This window comes from Salvia hispanica, chromosome 2 (assembly GCF_029641045.1).
Source record: "Salvia hispanica isolate PSC_SH4W2 chromosome 2, Shi_PSC_v1, whole genome shotgun sequence".
NCBI lineage: Eukaryota > Viridiplantae > Streptophyta > Magnoliopsida > Lamiales > Lamiaceae > Salvia > Salvia hispanica.
Window position 1 is genome coordinate 64,633,580 of NC_142693.1, and position 16,300 is coordinate 64,649,879.

Genomic DNA, 16,300 nt, shown 5'->3' on the forward strand with positions numbered 1-16,300 from the left:
TTCGGTCTCGATCTAACTTGGGTGCACAGCCACCGACTTCGGGGGGATGATCTGCCGGCGGAGTAGTTTTTATAATTTAATTTAGAGTATTTTAATTATGTATTTTTAATTTTTTTTTAGAATTTTAATTATGTATTTTTTTTAGTTTTAGGATTTTAAATTATGTATTTATTTATTTTTTAGGCCTTTAAATTGTAATTTTTATTTTATTTAATGAAGTGTGTTTTTATTAATTGAATTTGTTGGAATTAAAAAAAAAATGAAATTGAATGAATAGTTAAGAGATGAGATGGTTAAGAGATGGAGGGATGCAGGTGTTATCTCTTAGTCAAGAGATGGGCTGAAAAGTATAGTGGAGCCCATAAATAGTTAAAGGATGAGATGATTAAGGGATGAATAAGAGATAGCGTTGTGGATGGCCTAAGTGATTTTAGTTTTTTAGAATATTCATAGTAAAGACCGATCCCATTTCTAGAGCACTCACAGTGGAGGCTTCCTCATCGGCGCCCACAGGTCACCATTGCGGGGGAGGCCGATTCCCTTTCCCAACTCCTCCACCCCAATGACCGATACATCGGCTGGGCCGATCTCCCCTTCTTTTCTTTTCTTTTTTATTTTATTTTATTCATTTTTTATTTATATATATATATTCTATTTCCCAGCAATTATTCACATTTATCCCACTTCATTATATCTCACTCTACATTTTACTTCTCTTTATTATATTCATTTTATATGAAAAAGTATTAAAATGGAAAAATGTCTGAAAAATGCCACTCCACTAGTGAAACTGAGCTTTTTCCTTCCCTAGCCATGGCGACGGCGCTGCTTCAAAATCCCTCAATCCAAACGCTTTAAGCATTTCGATTTCTGAGGCAAGTCGTTTCTTATTTCCAATCGCGATTTCAGTTTCTATCATCATGATTGCAATTGCACGCAAAAATCTCTCCTCTTTAGCTTTGAACCGTAATTCATTTCTCTGCAACTCCAATCTACATTTCCTTCCACCAATCCACTTTTTCTCGACTTCGCGGATCAAGAGACTAACCCCTAACGCTGAAATTCACGATGTTTTGGTCAATAAACACCAATTTCTTCCTGAATTAGCTTCGCGTTTACCTAAATTTGGAAACCCCCAAAGAGCTGATTCAGTTCTATCATTCCTTAAAGAGAATAGCTTTACAACTACTCAGCTGCAGAAATTAGTAATATATGATCCTCGGATTCTAGGGTTTACGATTGAGGGTTTGGACTCCAGATTGAAGGTATTCCAAAATTTGGGGCTTTCATCCAAGGAGATTGCCAAGGTGATTTCCAGTAATAAGACTATTTTACATTCAAGTATGGCGAACAAGATCATTCCCAATTTATCGATGCTCAAGGGCTTGCTGGGATCCAATGATGGTGTGGCCAAACTTTTGAAAAGTTGCTCCTGGTTTATGATATATGATTTGGAGAAAACCTTAATGCCAAATGTGGAAATCTTGAAGAGATGTAGCATACCAATGGAGCGCATCCTTCACTTGCTCTACAGTCTACCGAGAGCGTTCTTGGTCAAGTCGGATATCATGAGGAGATCGGTAGACAAGGCCATAGAATTCGGGGTCCCTCGCACTTCAGTTGTTTTTATCTATGCTGTTGGTCTGTTTCACTTTACGAGCCAAGGGCTGTGGGAAGTCAAGCTGCAAACTCTCTGCGATTTGGGATTTTCTGATGATGATATATTGGCAATGTTTAGGAAGCAACCACATGTTTTTAGAGCATCTGGACACAAACTGAAGAACAAAATAGAGTTTCTTCTTGCTACTGGGAAGTTCAATATATCCAGTGTTGTAGCTTGTCCCGTAGCACTTGCGTGCAGTATTGAGAAGAGGCTTGAGCCACGGGTGCAAATTCTGAGACTTTTGGAGAGTAGGAATCTGATTGAAAAGTGGCCTAGCCTTTCAGGAATTTCTTCGTTTACGGATTATATGTTTTTTGATAAATTTATTAGTCCTTATTATGATGAGATTGGCGAAGAGTGCATCATCAAGAAATTTGTCACAGGAAATAAAAGAGTTGAAGCTGTAAGCAAATGCTTGCTGAGCTCAGGTTGAAGTAACAGTGAATAGGTTAAGTAAAAGGTGAATAAATGTTTAGTTTCTTATTAGGCCTTATGGCGATGAGATTACCGTAGAACACCTCACAAAGGTTAGCAATGGTTAGGTAAACTAAGGAGGTTAGAATCATTTTGCTGTTTGGTGGTGTTTCTGCTGAAAGCCGTGACATTGTGCAGCGCGTCTTCCTGTTCTTGTCCTGATTGCTCGTCCTGAGATTAGAAACTTTGGTGTTGCTTGTTCTGATCAGTTATACTTTTGCTGCATCTTTTCTCAAGTCTTATGACTGTAAATTGTGTTTACTGCCTTGTAAGTGATGTTGATCCACTCCCAATATTGTGTTAATATTGGGCTCTTTTGAGAGAAAAATGCTAATGTAATTTGCTTTTCATCTAGAGAGACATTCTTGCCATTAGCTTTGATTAGTACACGAAACAGTTCAATTTTTCATCTATAGAAAACATCTTTTTTGGTCAGCAATTTTTAGCTATTTTTTCACCGTTGCAATTTTTTTGGGCAAAAATACCCTCAAGGCCATGAAGGGCAATTCAGCCTATTTATTCTCTCTTCTTCGTTTATCTCTTCATAAAGAAGTACTCTGTGAATATCGTTTTGAACCTAATCGCCTAAAACCATCTTCTCCATTTCATTTTGGGGGATAGGGTTTGAAAGGAGGAGGAATTGATGGAGAAGCAGAAGCAGCAAATACAACTGCCGGTGGGAGACGGTGAGAAGGCGAGGAAGAAGAAAATGCCGAGCCCTCGGGAGCTGGTGACGCGCTACGAGAAGCAGGGGATGTCGACTCAGGAGGCTTCGTTCCAGTAACAAACGCGACGATTCCAATTCTTGTCCACAAGTGATTTCCGCCAAGCTGGACGCCGTCCACGCTCGCCTCATCCAGCTCGATTACAAGCCCAGTTACCCGCAGGCCCTGGCTCTGGGCGTTGCCTCCGCCTCCCTTTGGAATGGTGCCCGTGAGCTCTGGAACACCGTTCGTCGCGCCACCTCTTCCGACCCCTCGTCCTTTTCCTTTCTTAGAAAAGGAATGATATCATTCATTTCTGTTAAGTACTTTATTACCTCACTTATTTTGTTCTTTCAACTCTTTTAATCTTCGGGTCCAAAAGAAATGTTCCAATGTTGTGGAATGGACGAAAGCATAATCATGCATGATTGTCGTGGCATAAATAAACAATTTTCGTAAGTTTTTTAAATATATGAAAAATATGTGAAAATTTATATGATAATTTAAAATTAGTTGATATTTTCAAATATACAAATTCTACAATTTGTCTCAATGGATAATTAAGTAAATTTTATTCTTGGGGCAAAAAATAAAAGAAATACTTAAAATAAAACACTTACATCATTACTTTGATTGTGTTTTTTCTATAATGAAAATGGCACTTTGGAACTGAGCTTCTTCACACTCTGCCATGGCGACGGCACTCCTTCAAAAATCCTAATTCCAGTAGCTTTGAGTCCCTTGATTTTGTAGAAAGTAAGTCGTTTTCATTTCCGTTTCTCTCAACATGATTGCAATTGCACGCAAGAATCTCTCCTGTTTGTTTATAAACCCTAATTCGTTTCTCTGCAACTCAAATGTGCTCTCATTTTCTACTCGGAGGGTGAAAACAATAATCCCTAGCCCTGAAATCTGCGATTTATTGATTAATAAACACCAATTTTCTCCTGAATTGGCTTCACTAGCTTCATCGCGTTTATCGCGTTTACCTAATTTTAGAGATCCCCAAAGAGCTGATTCAGTGCTATCATTCCTCAAAGAGAATAGCTTTACGACTACTCAGCTGCAGAAACTTGTCATATCTAATCCTTGGGTTCTAGGGTTTACTATTGAGGGTTTGAAATCCAGATTGAAGGTGTTCCAAGATTTGGGGCTTTCTTCCGAGGAGATTGCCAAGATGATTTCCAGTAGTAAGGCGATTTTACATTCAAGTATGGCGAACAAGATCATTCCCAATTTATCGATGCTCAAGGGCTTATCGGGATCCAATGATAATGTGGCCAGACTTGTGAAGAGATGCCCCTGGGTTTTTTTAACCGATTTGGAGAAAACCTTGGTGCCAAATGTAGAAATCTTGAAGAGGTGTAGCATACCAATGGAGCGCATCCTTCACTTGCTCTACATTCGCCCGAGAACTTTCTTGGTCAAGTCGGATATCATGAGGAGATCCGTAGACAAGGCCATAGAGATTGGGGTACCTCTGACTTCAATCGCTTTTATCCATGCTGTTGGTATTTTTAATCATACGAGTGAAGGGATGTGGGAAGTCAAGCTGCAAACTCTCCGTGATTTGGGATTTTCTGATGATGATGTATTGTCAATGTTTAGGAAGCAACCTCCTATTTTTAATATATCTAAAAACAAAATGACGAACAAAGTAGAGCTTCTTCTTGCTACCGGGAAGTATGGAGTTACCAGTATAGTTGCTAACCCGGTGGCACTTGGTGGTAGTATTGAGAAGAGGCTTGAGCCGCGGGTGCAAATTCTGAGACTTTTGGAGAGTAGGAATCTGATTGAGAAGTGGCCATCCCTATCATTCCTTGCTACTTCTACTGATGGTAGATTTATTGACAGATTTATTAGGCCTTATTATGATGTGATTGGCAAAGAACACATCGCAAAGGTGTTCATCGAGGGCAGAAAGAGATGAAGCTTTATAAGATGAACTTGTGCTTAACATAGAGAGAGGTATCTTGCTTATGTCTGTGTTCTGGTTCTCTTTGATCGTCTCGCGAGAAGAGGCATTGTTGTGGCCTCGTTGCTATGGCTTTCGTTTAGTATGATTGCATATTTTGCTCTGCCTTTGTTAGTAATGTTCTTCCACTCGTAATGTTCTGTGTATCTTGGAATTTTAACTCAAGAAAAATGCTAAAAGAAAGTTATGTTCAGTTTGTATTAACTACTATTCATTAGTAATTCTGAGCTCCAAAAGTTAATATCATCAACCATTGTAATTTGGTTGTTGAATGGACTTTGTTTCATTCCTATACTCTTATTGGATTCTATAAGTCTTTCCATCTCACCAAAATCCCTCTGTTGCTATGCTTATTTTCAAAGCAAAGATATGGTGGAAAGTTATTGAGATTGAGAAAATCATTAGCCATTGTAAAATTTTGGACACCGAATGTAACATTTTAATTAAATAAATCCAAAATGATTACATCACGATTGTTATTGAATATCTTAGAATTACAACAAATCTAATAGAGAACAATCTATAAGGTGTTATTGAATATCTTAGAATTCCAACAAATCTAATAGGGAACAATATAAGGATGATTAGGGACGTCAATCTAGTTGGCCCATCGAATTTTGAGCCAAGCCTATTCGGATTGCGGGTCAATCGGGTTGTGATTTCTTTCGAGTTATAAAAGTTCAACCCTAACCCTGAAAGCTCAGATTTTGGGCTAGCCCAGCGGGTTAATCGGGTTGCTAACGATAAGATTACCGTGCGATCTATCCAATAAATAATGATGAAAAATTAGTTTTATTCATAAAATGTAAAATATTTAATTATGATAAATGTGAGATATATTCTTAAACTCAATTATAAACATGATCAAATACTAATATTTTGAGATATTTCATGAAATTTTAATGCATGTTTTAGAAATTTAATTTTTTTTAGTAAATTTGAAAATTTAAATTTATTTATTAATTATTATATTAATAAAAATCAATGTATAATTTGAATATTTAATATAAAATAGAAAGTTATTTTTTAGTTATATATATTATAAAATTAATCAATGAAATGTCGAATTAGGAGTAAAAAATAATAATAAAAATTTTATCGGGTTTTCGAATCAGCCCATCGGGATTTCATGTCTGGCCCTAACAGGTTGCAGACTAATCGAGTTTTAATTTTATCGGGCTAGAAATTTTCAGCCATAACCCTATAAATTTGGCGGCCTATTCGGGTCAGCCCATGGGTTGTGGGCTACACTAACATCCCTTAGAATGAGTCATTGCACCTTGTTTGTTATAGCTTCATCCTTTTCTAAGTTAATTAAAAAGAGTTCCTATTTGCCCCCGGCGACCATTGCGACTCGAACGAATCCCAAACCCCGAGTCCCCGACTAAATTGTGTTTCATTAGTTAAAAATATTTATTCATAAACTGAAGGGAGTAATTACAATTTCTCAGCACTATGCCTAGTGAAGATCACCTAATACTTTTCCTGCACCATCTTCTTAAACCCTAAGATTAGCTTATCCGCCCAAAACAACGTCGATTTCTTTAAATTATGGATTGAATGATTGGATTAATTAGATTTGTAAGATATTGGAATTGATGTCAAATTCTTTGATTTTTGCTAATTGGCTAATGGATGTTGTATATTTTTGTAGAAGCTTTTTAATGTCCGCCGTGTTCGCAAACCCAACATCCTCGCTCTTCTTTTCGAACGCCGAATTCATTTTTTTTTATCTCTTTCTTTATGTTACGTTGATATTTTCCAACTAGAATATTAGGTGGAATACATTTAAATAATTAATATATAATTTGTTATTTTCGTAATGTTAAGTTCTGTTAAATAAGGATTGAAATATATCGAATATAAAAATAGAAGGATTTATTAAAACAAAAATATTATAATTGAAACAAACAATCAAACAAAAATATTATAATTGAAACAAACAATCAAAGTATAAGGACTTAATAATGTGTTTTGCCAAATAAATTTAGATAAATAGGCACATGAAAATTATTTGACGTAATTAAAAAAGATATCAAATTATATATAATTAGTTTTTATATGTAGTACTCCCTCCGTCCCAGATAATTCGACCCAGTATTCTATTTCGGGCCATTCCACATAATTTGTCTCACTTCACTTTTACCATTTTTGGTAGTAGACCTCATATTCCACTAATTCATTCATACTCACATTTTATTATAAAACTAATACTTTAAAAGTAGGATCCACATCACAGACTTTTTCAACTACTTTCTATTAGATTTCTTAAAACACATGTCGGGTCAAAGTGTCCTAGGATGGAGGAAGCAGTTTTTTATATCTTCATTTTACATGAAAAGTATTAAAATTGACCAAAATATCACAGAAATACTGAAACTGAGCTTCTTGCCTCCCCAGGCATGCCGACGGCGTGCTTCAAAATCCCTCAATTTCAACACTTTGAACACTTCAATTTCTGAGCCAGGTCGTTTCAATTTCTGAATCTCAATTTCAATTTCAATTTCAATTTCTATCATCATGATTGCAATTGCACGCAAAAATCTCTCCTGCTTAGTTTTGAGCCCTAATTCATTTCTCTGCAACTCCAATCTACATTTCCTTTCACCAATCCACTTTTTCTCGACTTCGACGATCAAGAGACTATCCCCTAGCGCTGATATTCACGATATTTTGGTCAATAAACACCAATTTCTTCCTGAATTAGCTTCGCGTTTACCTAAATTTAGAGACCCCCAAAGAGCCGATTCAGTTCTATCATTCCTCAAAGAGAATAGCTTTACGACTACTCAGCTGCAGAAATTAGTAATGTATGATCCTCGGATTCTAGGGTTTACAATTGAGGGCTTGGAATCCAAATTCAAGGTATTCCAAGATTTGGGGCTTTCTTCCGAGGAGATTGCCAAGATGATTTCCAGTAATGAGAGGATTTTACAATCAATTATAGCAAAAAAGATCATTCCCAATTTATCGATGCTGAAGGGCTTGCTGGGATCCAATGACGATGTGGCCAGACTTTTGAAGTGATTATCCTGGTTTGTGGTACATGATTTGGAGAAAACCTTGATGCCAAATGTTGAAATCTTGAAGAGATGTAGCATACCGATGGAGCGCATCCTTCACTTGCTCTATGGTCTACCGCGGGCTTTCTTGGTCAAGTCGGATATCATGAGGAGATCTGTAGACAAGGCCATCGAATTTGGGGTCCCTCGCACTTCAGTTGTTTTTATCTATGCTCTTTCTGTATTTCACTTTACGGGCGAAGGGATGTGGGAAGTCAAGGTGCAAACACTTCGTGATTTGGGATTTTCTGATGATGATGTATTGGCAATGTTTAGGAAGCAACCTAGTGTTTTTAGAATATCTGGAAACAAAATGAAGAACAAAATAGAGTTTCTTATTGCTACTGGGAAGTTCAGTGTATCCAGTATTGTAGCTTGTCCGGTAGCACTTAGCTACAATATCGAGAGGAGGCTTGGGCCGCGGATGCAAATTCTGAGACTTTTGGAGAGTAGGAATCTGATTGAAAAGTGGCCTTGTCTTTCAGTAATTTCTACTTCTACTGATGGTACATTTATTGACAGATTTATTAGGCCTTATTATGATGTGATTGGCGAAGAACACATCGCAAAGGTTTTCGTCGATGGCAGAAAGAGATGAAGCTTTATAAGTTGAACTTGTGCTTAACATAGAGAGGGGTATCTTGCTTGTGTCTGTTTCTAGTTCTCTTTGATCGTCGTCTCGTGATAAGACGTATCGTTGTGGCCTCGTTGCTATATGCTTTCGTTTAGTATGATTGTATATTTTGCTCTGCCTTTGTTAGTAATGTTCTTCCACTCCTAATGTTCTATGTATCTTGGAATTTTAACTCAAGAAAAATGCTAAAAGAAAGTTATGTTCAGTTTGTATTAACTATTCATTAGTATTTCTGAGCTCAAAATGTTACTATCATCAGCCATTGTAAATTGTGGTTGAATGACTACTTTGTTTCATTCCTAAATCCAAAATGATTACATCAAGATTAGTCATTTTAATTCTATATTGAATATCTTAGAATTACAACAAATCTAGTAGAGAACAATCTATAACAATGAGCCTTGTTTGTTATAGCTTAATTCTTCCTTTTCTAAGGTAATTAATAACAGTTTTGTCAAAGAAAAATCTGTCTTGCCAACTAAAACTGTGTTTCATTAGTTAAAAACATTTGCTTCATGGCAAAATATGTAAATATTCATAAAATGAGGGGGCTAATTGCAAATTGCCACTATCACTAAACCATCGTCTTAAACCCTGAGATTAGCTTTTCCGCCCAAAACGACGTCGTCTTTGCTTCACCGCCACCGGCGCTTCATCTTCTCAGGCGAGCGATTTTCTCCTCTTCAATAATCAACAGTTTCGCAGACTTCAACTATTTAATCGTCACTTCTTTCTCTCTCGCGAATATGACTCCAATTTTCCCCAAACATTTCGCGTATTTATTATCGAGAAATTCCCCATTTCTCTGCAAATCTAGGGTTCCATTTTCCACATCCACCGCCAAAAACCCCATAATCAATCCCACAGTCTACAATTTCTTGCTTCACGAACACAATTTCTCCCCCGAATCAGCTGCGAAAGCCGCCTCAATCATTTCCCGCTTAAGGAACCCCCAAAAATCCGATTCCCTTTTCTCATACCTCAAAAAAAACGGCTTTTCGGGCTCCCATTTGGAGACAATCGTGAAATACAACCCCTCATTCGTCTCCGCCGATCTCGAGAAATCAATCAAGCCCAAGATCGAGCTTTTCCAAGAGCTAGGACTCTCCAACAGCGACATCGCCGATTTGGTCACCGATAACGCCTCGATTTTGTTCCGAAGCACTGATAAAGTAGTTATCCCTGCCTTGTCTTTACTCAGGAGCTTGCTGGGATCAGATGCTAATGTTGTGAACCTCTTGAAGAAGAGTGGGTGGTTCTTGATTAAGGATTTGGACAAGTCCATGGTGCCGAATATCGAGTTCTTGAAGGGTCGTGGCGTCCCCACGGAGCAGATCATCGCGTGTTTGCATTCGTTCTCGAGGACTCTGCTGCAGAAGCCCGGGAAGTTGAGGAGGGCGGCCGAGAGGGCGGAGGAGCTTGGGGCCCGGCCGGGGTCGGGGATGTACATTCATGGGGTGAGGGTGATTGCCTCGATGAGCGATGAGGTTTGGGAGGCGAAGCTGGGGGCTTTCCGGGAGTTGGGGTTCTCGGACGAGGAGATTGTGAATGGGTTCAGCAAGTATCCCCCGGCCTTCGCTGTGTCGTTGAGGAAGATGAGGGAGGTGAAGGATGTTTTGGTGTCGACCGGGAAGTATGGTGTGGCGAGCATTGTTGCGTACCCGATATGTTTCTGTGGCAGTGTGGAGAAGAGGCTTAGGCCGCGGATTCGAGTGTTGGCTGCTTTGGAGGAGAAGAGGTTGATCAAGAAGTGGCCTAGTTTGGCTACATTGTGTAGTTTGTCAGATGTGAGATTCTTTGAGAGGTTTGTTAAGCCTTACTTAGATGAAGTTGGCCATTTGTTTAGGATTTGATCATTGAAAATTTTAGCTAGAAGATGATGCATTTTGCCTGTGGAAAAGGGGAGGTTTCTTTGCACTTGTAATTATAGGTGTTTTGTTGTGTGAAATCATGGTTTGGGTTTAAAGGTTTGAGAACTTATTAAGTTTGGTGAGGTTTGAAAAAGGACAAAGGTTTCCTATTGGGCTGGAAAAAATCGAATTTTTATGATTTAATACTTCATTTTAAAATTCTAATTTCAACCATTTTAAGAATACTCAAAAAATTTATCCAATTTTGTGATTTAAAAAATTATTATCACTAAAGCTTTGGTTTGCTTTAGGTATCACAATTCATTGAGCCAAAAACAATTGTGTATATTCTAATTAGCCCCTTATTATTCTTCTAGTAAATGATACAGTAAATGTAACCAATTTCTTGTCATTTTAATGATCTAGAATCAATCCAAGAACTATTGCCTTATTATTGCCTATTGTCAGATACTTACTTGACTAAATTTTGATTCTTGGCTTAAAAATGAGTTTTCCATACAAGAAATCTTATAATAACACCAACAACAGACCAGGCTATGAAAACTTCCTCACTATTTCCCAATCCAACATTCTTCATTCTGAAAAAATGTCAAATGATAAATGCCAATTTCTTGTCATTTTTGAACCAATCCAATAACTAATGCCTAATTCCAGATCCCAATTTGTCTAAATTCTGATTCTTGGCTTGAAAACTTCCTCACCATTTCACTATCCAACATTCTACAAAAATGTTCAACAATCACTCATTGCTTCTCTCTTGAAGCAAAATACTTTTCAACAAACCCTTCACCAAGCTGATCTGCATAAGGCCTAACAAACGCCCCGAAAAACCTCTCATCTGTCCACCTACAAATCAACGAGAGCTTAGGCCATCTCTTAATAAGTCCCTTACTCTCCAACACCTCCAAAACCTCCAGCCGCGGCTTATACCTCCTCTCAACGCTGCACAGGAACGTCGGAGGATCACTGATCAGATCGGCCATCTCAAACCTCCCGGTGCCAAGCAGAAGCCTCTTGATCTCCCTGCACTTCTCCAACGAGGTGCAGATCACCAACGGCGACCTCCTGAATATCTCCACCACCTCACTCTCCGACACCCCCAAATCCCGGAACCCCTGAATCTTCGCCTCCCAGCTCTCCTTCCTAAACGAGGCAATGGCGCGAACAGCATACACAAAGGTCTTGGTGTTTTCATCCACCCCCATTTCCCTCGCCTTCTCCACCGCCTCCCTCATCAAATCGGGCTTCAGCAAGAGGCACCGAGGGAAATGCCGAAGCAAGATGCGAATTCCTTCCATTTTTACACCGCAATTCTTCAAGAAATCGACATTTGGGATGAAGAGCTTCTCCAAATCCACAGTCATGTGCCACACGGATCGCTTCACGAGATCCACGACTTCCGAATTGGATCCCAACAAGGCCTTCAGCGTGGAGAGCTGAGGGATTATCTTCTTCTCCGCGCTTGAGTGAATAATTGCGTTATTGCTCGACATTATCTTCGCGGTTTCCTCGGGGGGAAAGCCGAAGTCTCTGAAGATGCGGATTTTGAGCTTGACGGCGGCCTCGGCGCTGGCGGTGAGGATGCGGGGATCGGATCTCACGAGGCGCTGCAGCTGAGTGGTGGAGAAGGAGTTTTGTTTGAGGAATGTGAGAATCGAATCGGCTCTCTCGGGGCTTCTGAATCGGCTCAGCTTGGAGGAGACTGATGCGGCGATTTCGGGAGAGAAATCGTGCTTGTTTACCAAGACATCGTAAACCGCAGGGGCGGCGGAGGTGGAAATTTCTCGCAGCGGCGGAGGGCGGAGGAAGAGATAGAGTGATGAATTCCGGCGCACAAGGGCAATCATTTTAGCATAGAATTGGAGGTGGAGACGAAATTCAACTCAATTACAGGAATGGAAATCCCTTGCTTAGAGAACTGAGGAATTTTAAATTTGGGGATTAGGGTTCTTCACCAGAGCCGAGGAAGGGAATGCATAATGATTTGACACTTTTTTTTTAATATCAGTACAAAAAGATTAAATTTGATGATATAAAAAATTTCATTTCTCTTTCATTGTAACGGCGTTATCGTGTATTTTTAAAACAATCGTGTCAATTTTATATCAATATATAGAATGCAAAAAAATTTAACATAATTAATTGTTTGACACAAATTTTCATTATTATTTCATTTATTTTGTTTCATTATAATATATAGATAACCGTATATTTTAAAATAAAACTTTTTGTAGCAAATTATTAACAACAGCAAAGTATTAAAGCAACTGATGTAATTACCCTAATTTTGAAGTATGATTTTAATTATATCTTTGATCTTAATTTTTCATATTCTATAGTAGCATTTTTCATTTTTTTTATTTTAGACGAAGGAGCGGTCACTTGTTTTCTTGATCGTGATTTTTCATTTTCAAACACGATTTCATTCTTGGTCATAGTTTTCATTTTTTCATTTCCTATAGTTTGGAAAAAGATGAGGACATTTATTTTTATTTCATTCTTGGTCATAGTTTTCATTTTTTCATTTCCTATAGTTTGGAAAAAGATGAGGACATTTATTTTTTTGATCTTAATTGTTCATTTTAACATATAGAGTAATCATTATATATAGAAAATTCTTAAATAATTTTTTTTTATTTTTAAAAATAGATCACAATCCACTAAAACTAATTGCATTACATTTTTCACTTTCTTTCTTACTTCAACCATTTTTTCTCGCCCCATCTCTTCTTTTATCAATTTTATATTAAGAGCTATGTCATTTACAAAACATACCAAGCGGAAATAAAACGGGAAAAAATTGATTTAAATTATTTTGGACTCGAACATTTAAGCATGACAGAAAACACCCTTATATTTTGATGCATGTAAGAGCACATACTAATTCCTACTTATATATCAAATTTTAGTAAAACTGATAAACACAACCAATCAGGAGACAATGACCACAATTTTCAGTGATATAAATGGCGATCAAACCACAATCCTGTAACTTGATTTATCCAATGATTTAATCAAATAAAAGAAACAAAAAAGAGCATTTATGAAAGTCAAGCAAAAAAACCTTTAGACTGCGAAATATGGAATCAGACTGCAATGGAACAAGAAACAGGTAACAGCAACCAACTGCAACACAGCTACTAAAACCATTCATCAAAAACCAGCATCAGCTTCTATAGCTATCAGCGACAACCGATCTACAACGGGTACCTCACAGCTACAGCCACAATCTCATGTGCTGTAACAGAGTAACCGATATCAGCACAACGCGAGGTAATTTTCACAGCTAGTGAATCAAAAATATCCATCACAAGATCTCAAGGTGCAAAATAAAGTGAAAAGCCTAGCAAGTTGACATCTTACCATCATCGAGCAGTCGTAAAATGTGATGTTAGATATTAGTAGTACTATATTGGCAAGAAGCCTCACCAATAATGACAGGCTCAGAGAGCTTGTAAACAAACCTTATACCATCACCAGCACCAGCAAGAAATCATAACAATCAACAGCAATGTAAAAGCAGCACCGATACCTACAGCATCATCTAAAAACAGCATCACTAGCTGCTGCATCATCTTTGCCAATCAGCAACTACCTCACGTTCACAAACTATAGAAGGCAAATAAAGATGTCATATGAGTGAGATGTTCAATGGCACGCATTCATATTAGGAATAAGAAATCTACCAGAGAGCTCAATCCACCTAAGAACGATAAAAGAGTTTAAAGACTGGTTCCGAACCATTTATGTCTGGTGCAGAGTCTAACATAAAACAACAAAACAAGTCTAGTACAACGCATAGGTATTCAAACGGATGACAAGATCTTTAGGGAAAGTATTGATCGCAACCACCATATGATGATAGGTCAAGTTCAGAAAGCACATGCTGCCAATCCATTATTCCTGGAGGAAACAAAAAAAAATCAAAATTAACACAAATTATACCGAGACGAATAAAGTGCCACATGCAAGATACAGGGTAGGGAGAATACTTACATCAGCCTCATCATGTGGAGACGGGCTACGAGAATCACGGCGGCGGCCGCGAGGAGAGACACTCTTAGGGGTGGCAGATCGTTCAATTTTGGCATGACGCACATCAGGACTTCCATCCCTAGATAGAGGTGATTTGTTTGGGGAAGGAGATCTCCGAGGAGTGAGACTCCGTCGAACAGGAGATGCACTAACATAACACAAAAAACCATAATAAGAAATAATATCAAACAGCAAAAAGCAGTGTCACACAGGCTATTAATATTTCTAAGAGTACCTTTCATAAGACCGACTTCGTCTACGTCTATCGCCATCATCATATTTTCCTCTACCGCGTTCTCTGCGATAGCCAGGACTTGCACTACGGCTTCGGCTCCTGGACCGACTCCTGCTTCGATAGGAAGATTCCCTATGCCTACCACGATAAGACTCACGCTCACTTCTTCCCCTACTTCTCGTTTCACTGCTCCTCCTGTAGTCCCGATCCCTGTCATCATACCTGAACATACACTTCAGTTACTCACTAATAATTCTCATGAGCTAAAAATATTAACATTGGGAATAAGGTAGACATTAAAGAAATATTAGCAGAAGGACTACAAATTATCTTTAAATAATTGACAATAAATTGCATATGAGAAAATAATTAGACCTTAGTCAAGATAAGATATCAATTTTATAATAAAGATTGGCTAGTTAGAGAACAAATTGAAGCAGACCTAAGATCGTGCAAAAAATGAAATCATAAAAGAATGATAGCAAAACAGATCTATTCATTATTTATAAAATAAAATTTTATTCATAATAATATTAAAAAGAATAACACAGTGGTAAAGTGGCAATATATGTGTGTTTAAGTGAAAAATACTTATACCCAAATGACAAATGACATGATTAAATTTGAGAGAGCACATGCAACAATAATAAAAGCAGAGAGACCTGGGGCGTGGACTGCGGCTTCTTGACCTGCCTTTAGACTTGTAAACAGGTTCCTCAATTCTACCTTTATCACTGATCAAAACCATAAACATCATCAGATTTTGTTTTTTGCACAAGAATCTCAGTGTGTACATACTGAGATTACAAAAACACATTATATCATCTCATCAATGTAACGTCAAGGATTGGCTTCGATACTGAAAACTTACATTCGTTCAGCATTGGGTCCATATTTAGCAAATTGAACCATTATTTCTCTCCCATCAACAACTCTTCCTGCAAGAAACAACATACCAACTCATCATATTACAAAAAAACATCACCGTTATGGAAACTACTTCCCATTTTCTCCCCAACTCACCATCCAGCTTTTCAACTGCTTTTGCAGCCTCATCTTGATACTTATATCGCACAAATGCAAAACCCCTGGAGTCTCCAGTTCTGATTCAAAAGAATTCCATGACTCAATAACATCATTTCAGAAAACAAATTAATGTAGAAGCTCAATGGCTACTCTTACTAGATAAGTTTCAAACAAAAACAATGCACAATTGAAGGGATTCAAAACAAAAAATACGCACAAATTCAAACACACGCCAAACAAAACCCCTCTAAGCATTACCTCCGGTCCCGAGGAATGAACACATCAACCACCTTGCCGTACTTATCAAACAGGGGGAACAAGTCATCAGCTGAAGTACCTGAATTATCCCAAAAATAAGCACAGAAATTAATCCAAGGGAACAAAATCAGCAACAAAATTGAAACAAAAGAGAACGAGCTGGAGAGTGAGTACGGAAAGTGATGTTGAGGACGAGGAGAGAGAAGGTGTCTCTGATGTCCGGCGGCCCAGATCTCCCGAAGTGCGACATTTCTTCGATCGGCGATGAAGAGAGAAGAATTAGGGTTTGGAATTTGGGGCCCTTTTTTGAGGGAAAATTTGGGTTCTTGTACACCTCTTTTAACGATAGAAATAGAAGTCGCT

At 38.1% G+C, this 16,300-nt stretch overlaps 5 protein-coding genes and 2 pseudogenes across 6 annotated transcripts; 5 read left to right on the forward strand and 2 right to left on the reverse strand.

Moving 5' to 3' along the window:
* Positions 1-733: 733 nt before the first annotated feature.
* On the forward strand, positions 734-2,572 carry LOC125202853 (transcription termination factor MTERF8, chloroplastic-like). Its single transcript, XM_048101330.2, has one exon. The coding sequence runs from the start codon at positions 921-923 to the stop codon at positions 2,094-2,096; it is 1,176 nt and encodes a 391-aa protein (XP_047957287.2). The 5' UTR covers positions 734-920; the 3' UTR covers positions 2,097-2,572.
* On the forward strand, positions 2,274-3,310 carry LOC148932936 (uncharacterized; annotated as a pseudogene). Its single transcript, XR_016135789.1, has 2 exons — positions 2,274-2,405; positions 2,759-3,310. The product of XR_016135789.1 is annotated as an uncharacterized LOC148932936 (transcript).
* Positions 3,311-3,428: 118 nt separating this feature from the next.
* Positions 3,429-5,009, forward strand: LOC125200462 (uncharacterized). Its single transcript, XM_048098108.2, has one exon. The coding sequence runs from the start codon at positions 3,629-3,631 to the stop codon at positions 4,769-4,771; it is 1,143 nt and encodes a 380-aa protein (XP_047954065.2). The 5' UTR covers positions 3,429-3,628; the 3' UTR covers positions 4,772-5,009.
* Positions 5,010-7,183: 2,174 nt separating this feature from the next.
* LOC125219470 (transcription termination factor MTERF8, chloroplastic-like) lies at positions 7,184-8,717 on the forward strand (annotated as a pseudogene).
* Positions 8,718-9,114: 397 nt separating this feature from the next.
* Positions 9,115-10,496, forward strand: LOC125214349 (uncharacterized). The gene has a single exon (XM_048115344.2). It carries the CDS (start codon positions 9,259-9,261, stop codon positions 10,363-10,365), a length of 1,107 nt encoding a protein of 368 aa, XP_047971301.2. The 5' UTR covers positions 9,115-9,258; the 3' UTR covers positions 10,366-10,496.
* Positions 10,497-10,918: 422 nt separating this feature from the next.
* Positions 10,919-12,496, reverse strand: LOC125221122 (transcription termination factor MTERF8, chloroplastic-like). Its single transcript, XM_089064454.1, has one exon. The coding sequence runs from the start codon at positions 12,228-12,230 to the stop codon at positions 11,127-11,129; it is 1,104 nt and encodes a 367-aa protein (XP_088920580.1). The 5' UTR covers positions 12,231-12,496; the 3' UTR covers positions 10,919-11,126.
* A 1,523-nt stretch (positions 12,497-14,019) lies between these two features.
* On the reverse strand, positions 14,020-16,267 carry LOC125221155 (uncharacterized). The gene is made up of 8 exons (XM_048123284.2): positions 16,112-16,267; positions 15,938-16,016; positions 15,677-15,756; positions 15,525-15,591; positions 15,316-15,387; positions 14,654-14,875; positions 14,380-14,566; positions 14,020-14,286 (listed from the first exon to the last, which is right to left on the reverse strand). The coding sequence occupies exons 1-8, from the start codon at positions 16,185-16,187 to the stop codon at positions 14,281-14,283; spliced, it is 789 nt and encodes a 262-aa protein (XP_047979241.2). The 5' UTR covers positions 16,188-16,267; the 3' UTR covers positions 14,020-14,280.
* Positions 16,268-16,300: the final 33 nt, after the last annotated feature.

Bases quoted from the DNA above. Each gene is read 5' to 3' on its own strand.
- LOC125202853 (XM_048101330.2), top strand. From the start codon at position 921: ATGATTGCAATTGCACGCAAAAATCTCTCCTCTTTAGCTTTGAACCGT.
- LOC125200462 (XM_048098108.2), top strand. From the start codon at position 3,629: ATGATTGCAATTGCACGCAAGAATCTCTCCTGTTTGTTTATAAACCCT.
- LOC125214349 (XM_048115344.2), top strand. From the start codon at position 9,259: ATGACTCCAATTTTCCCCAAACATTTCGCGTATTTATTATCGAGAAAT.
- LOC125221122 (XM_089064454.1), bottom strand. From the start codon at position 12,230: ATGATTGCCCTTGTGCGCCGGAATTCATCACTCTATCTCTTCCTCCGC.
- LOC125221155 (XM_048123284.2), bottom strand. From the start codon at position 16,187: ATGTCGCACTTCGGGAGATCTGGGCCGCCGGACATCAGAGACACCTTC. The intron at 15,388-15,524 runs GTAAGTTTTCAG...GGTTTTGATCAG, and splicing joins GGACCCAATGCTGAACGAAT to TGATAAAGGTAGAATTGAGG. The intron at 14,876-15,315 runs GTCTCTCTGCTT...GTGTATGTTCAG, and splicing joins AGCCGCAGTCCACGCCCCAG to GTATGATGACAGGGATCGGG.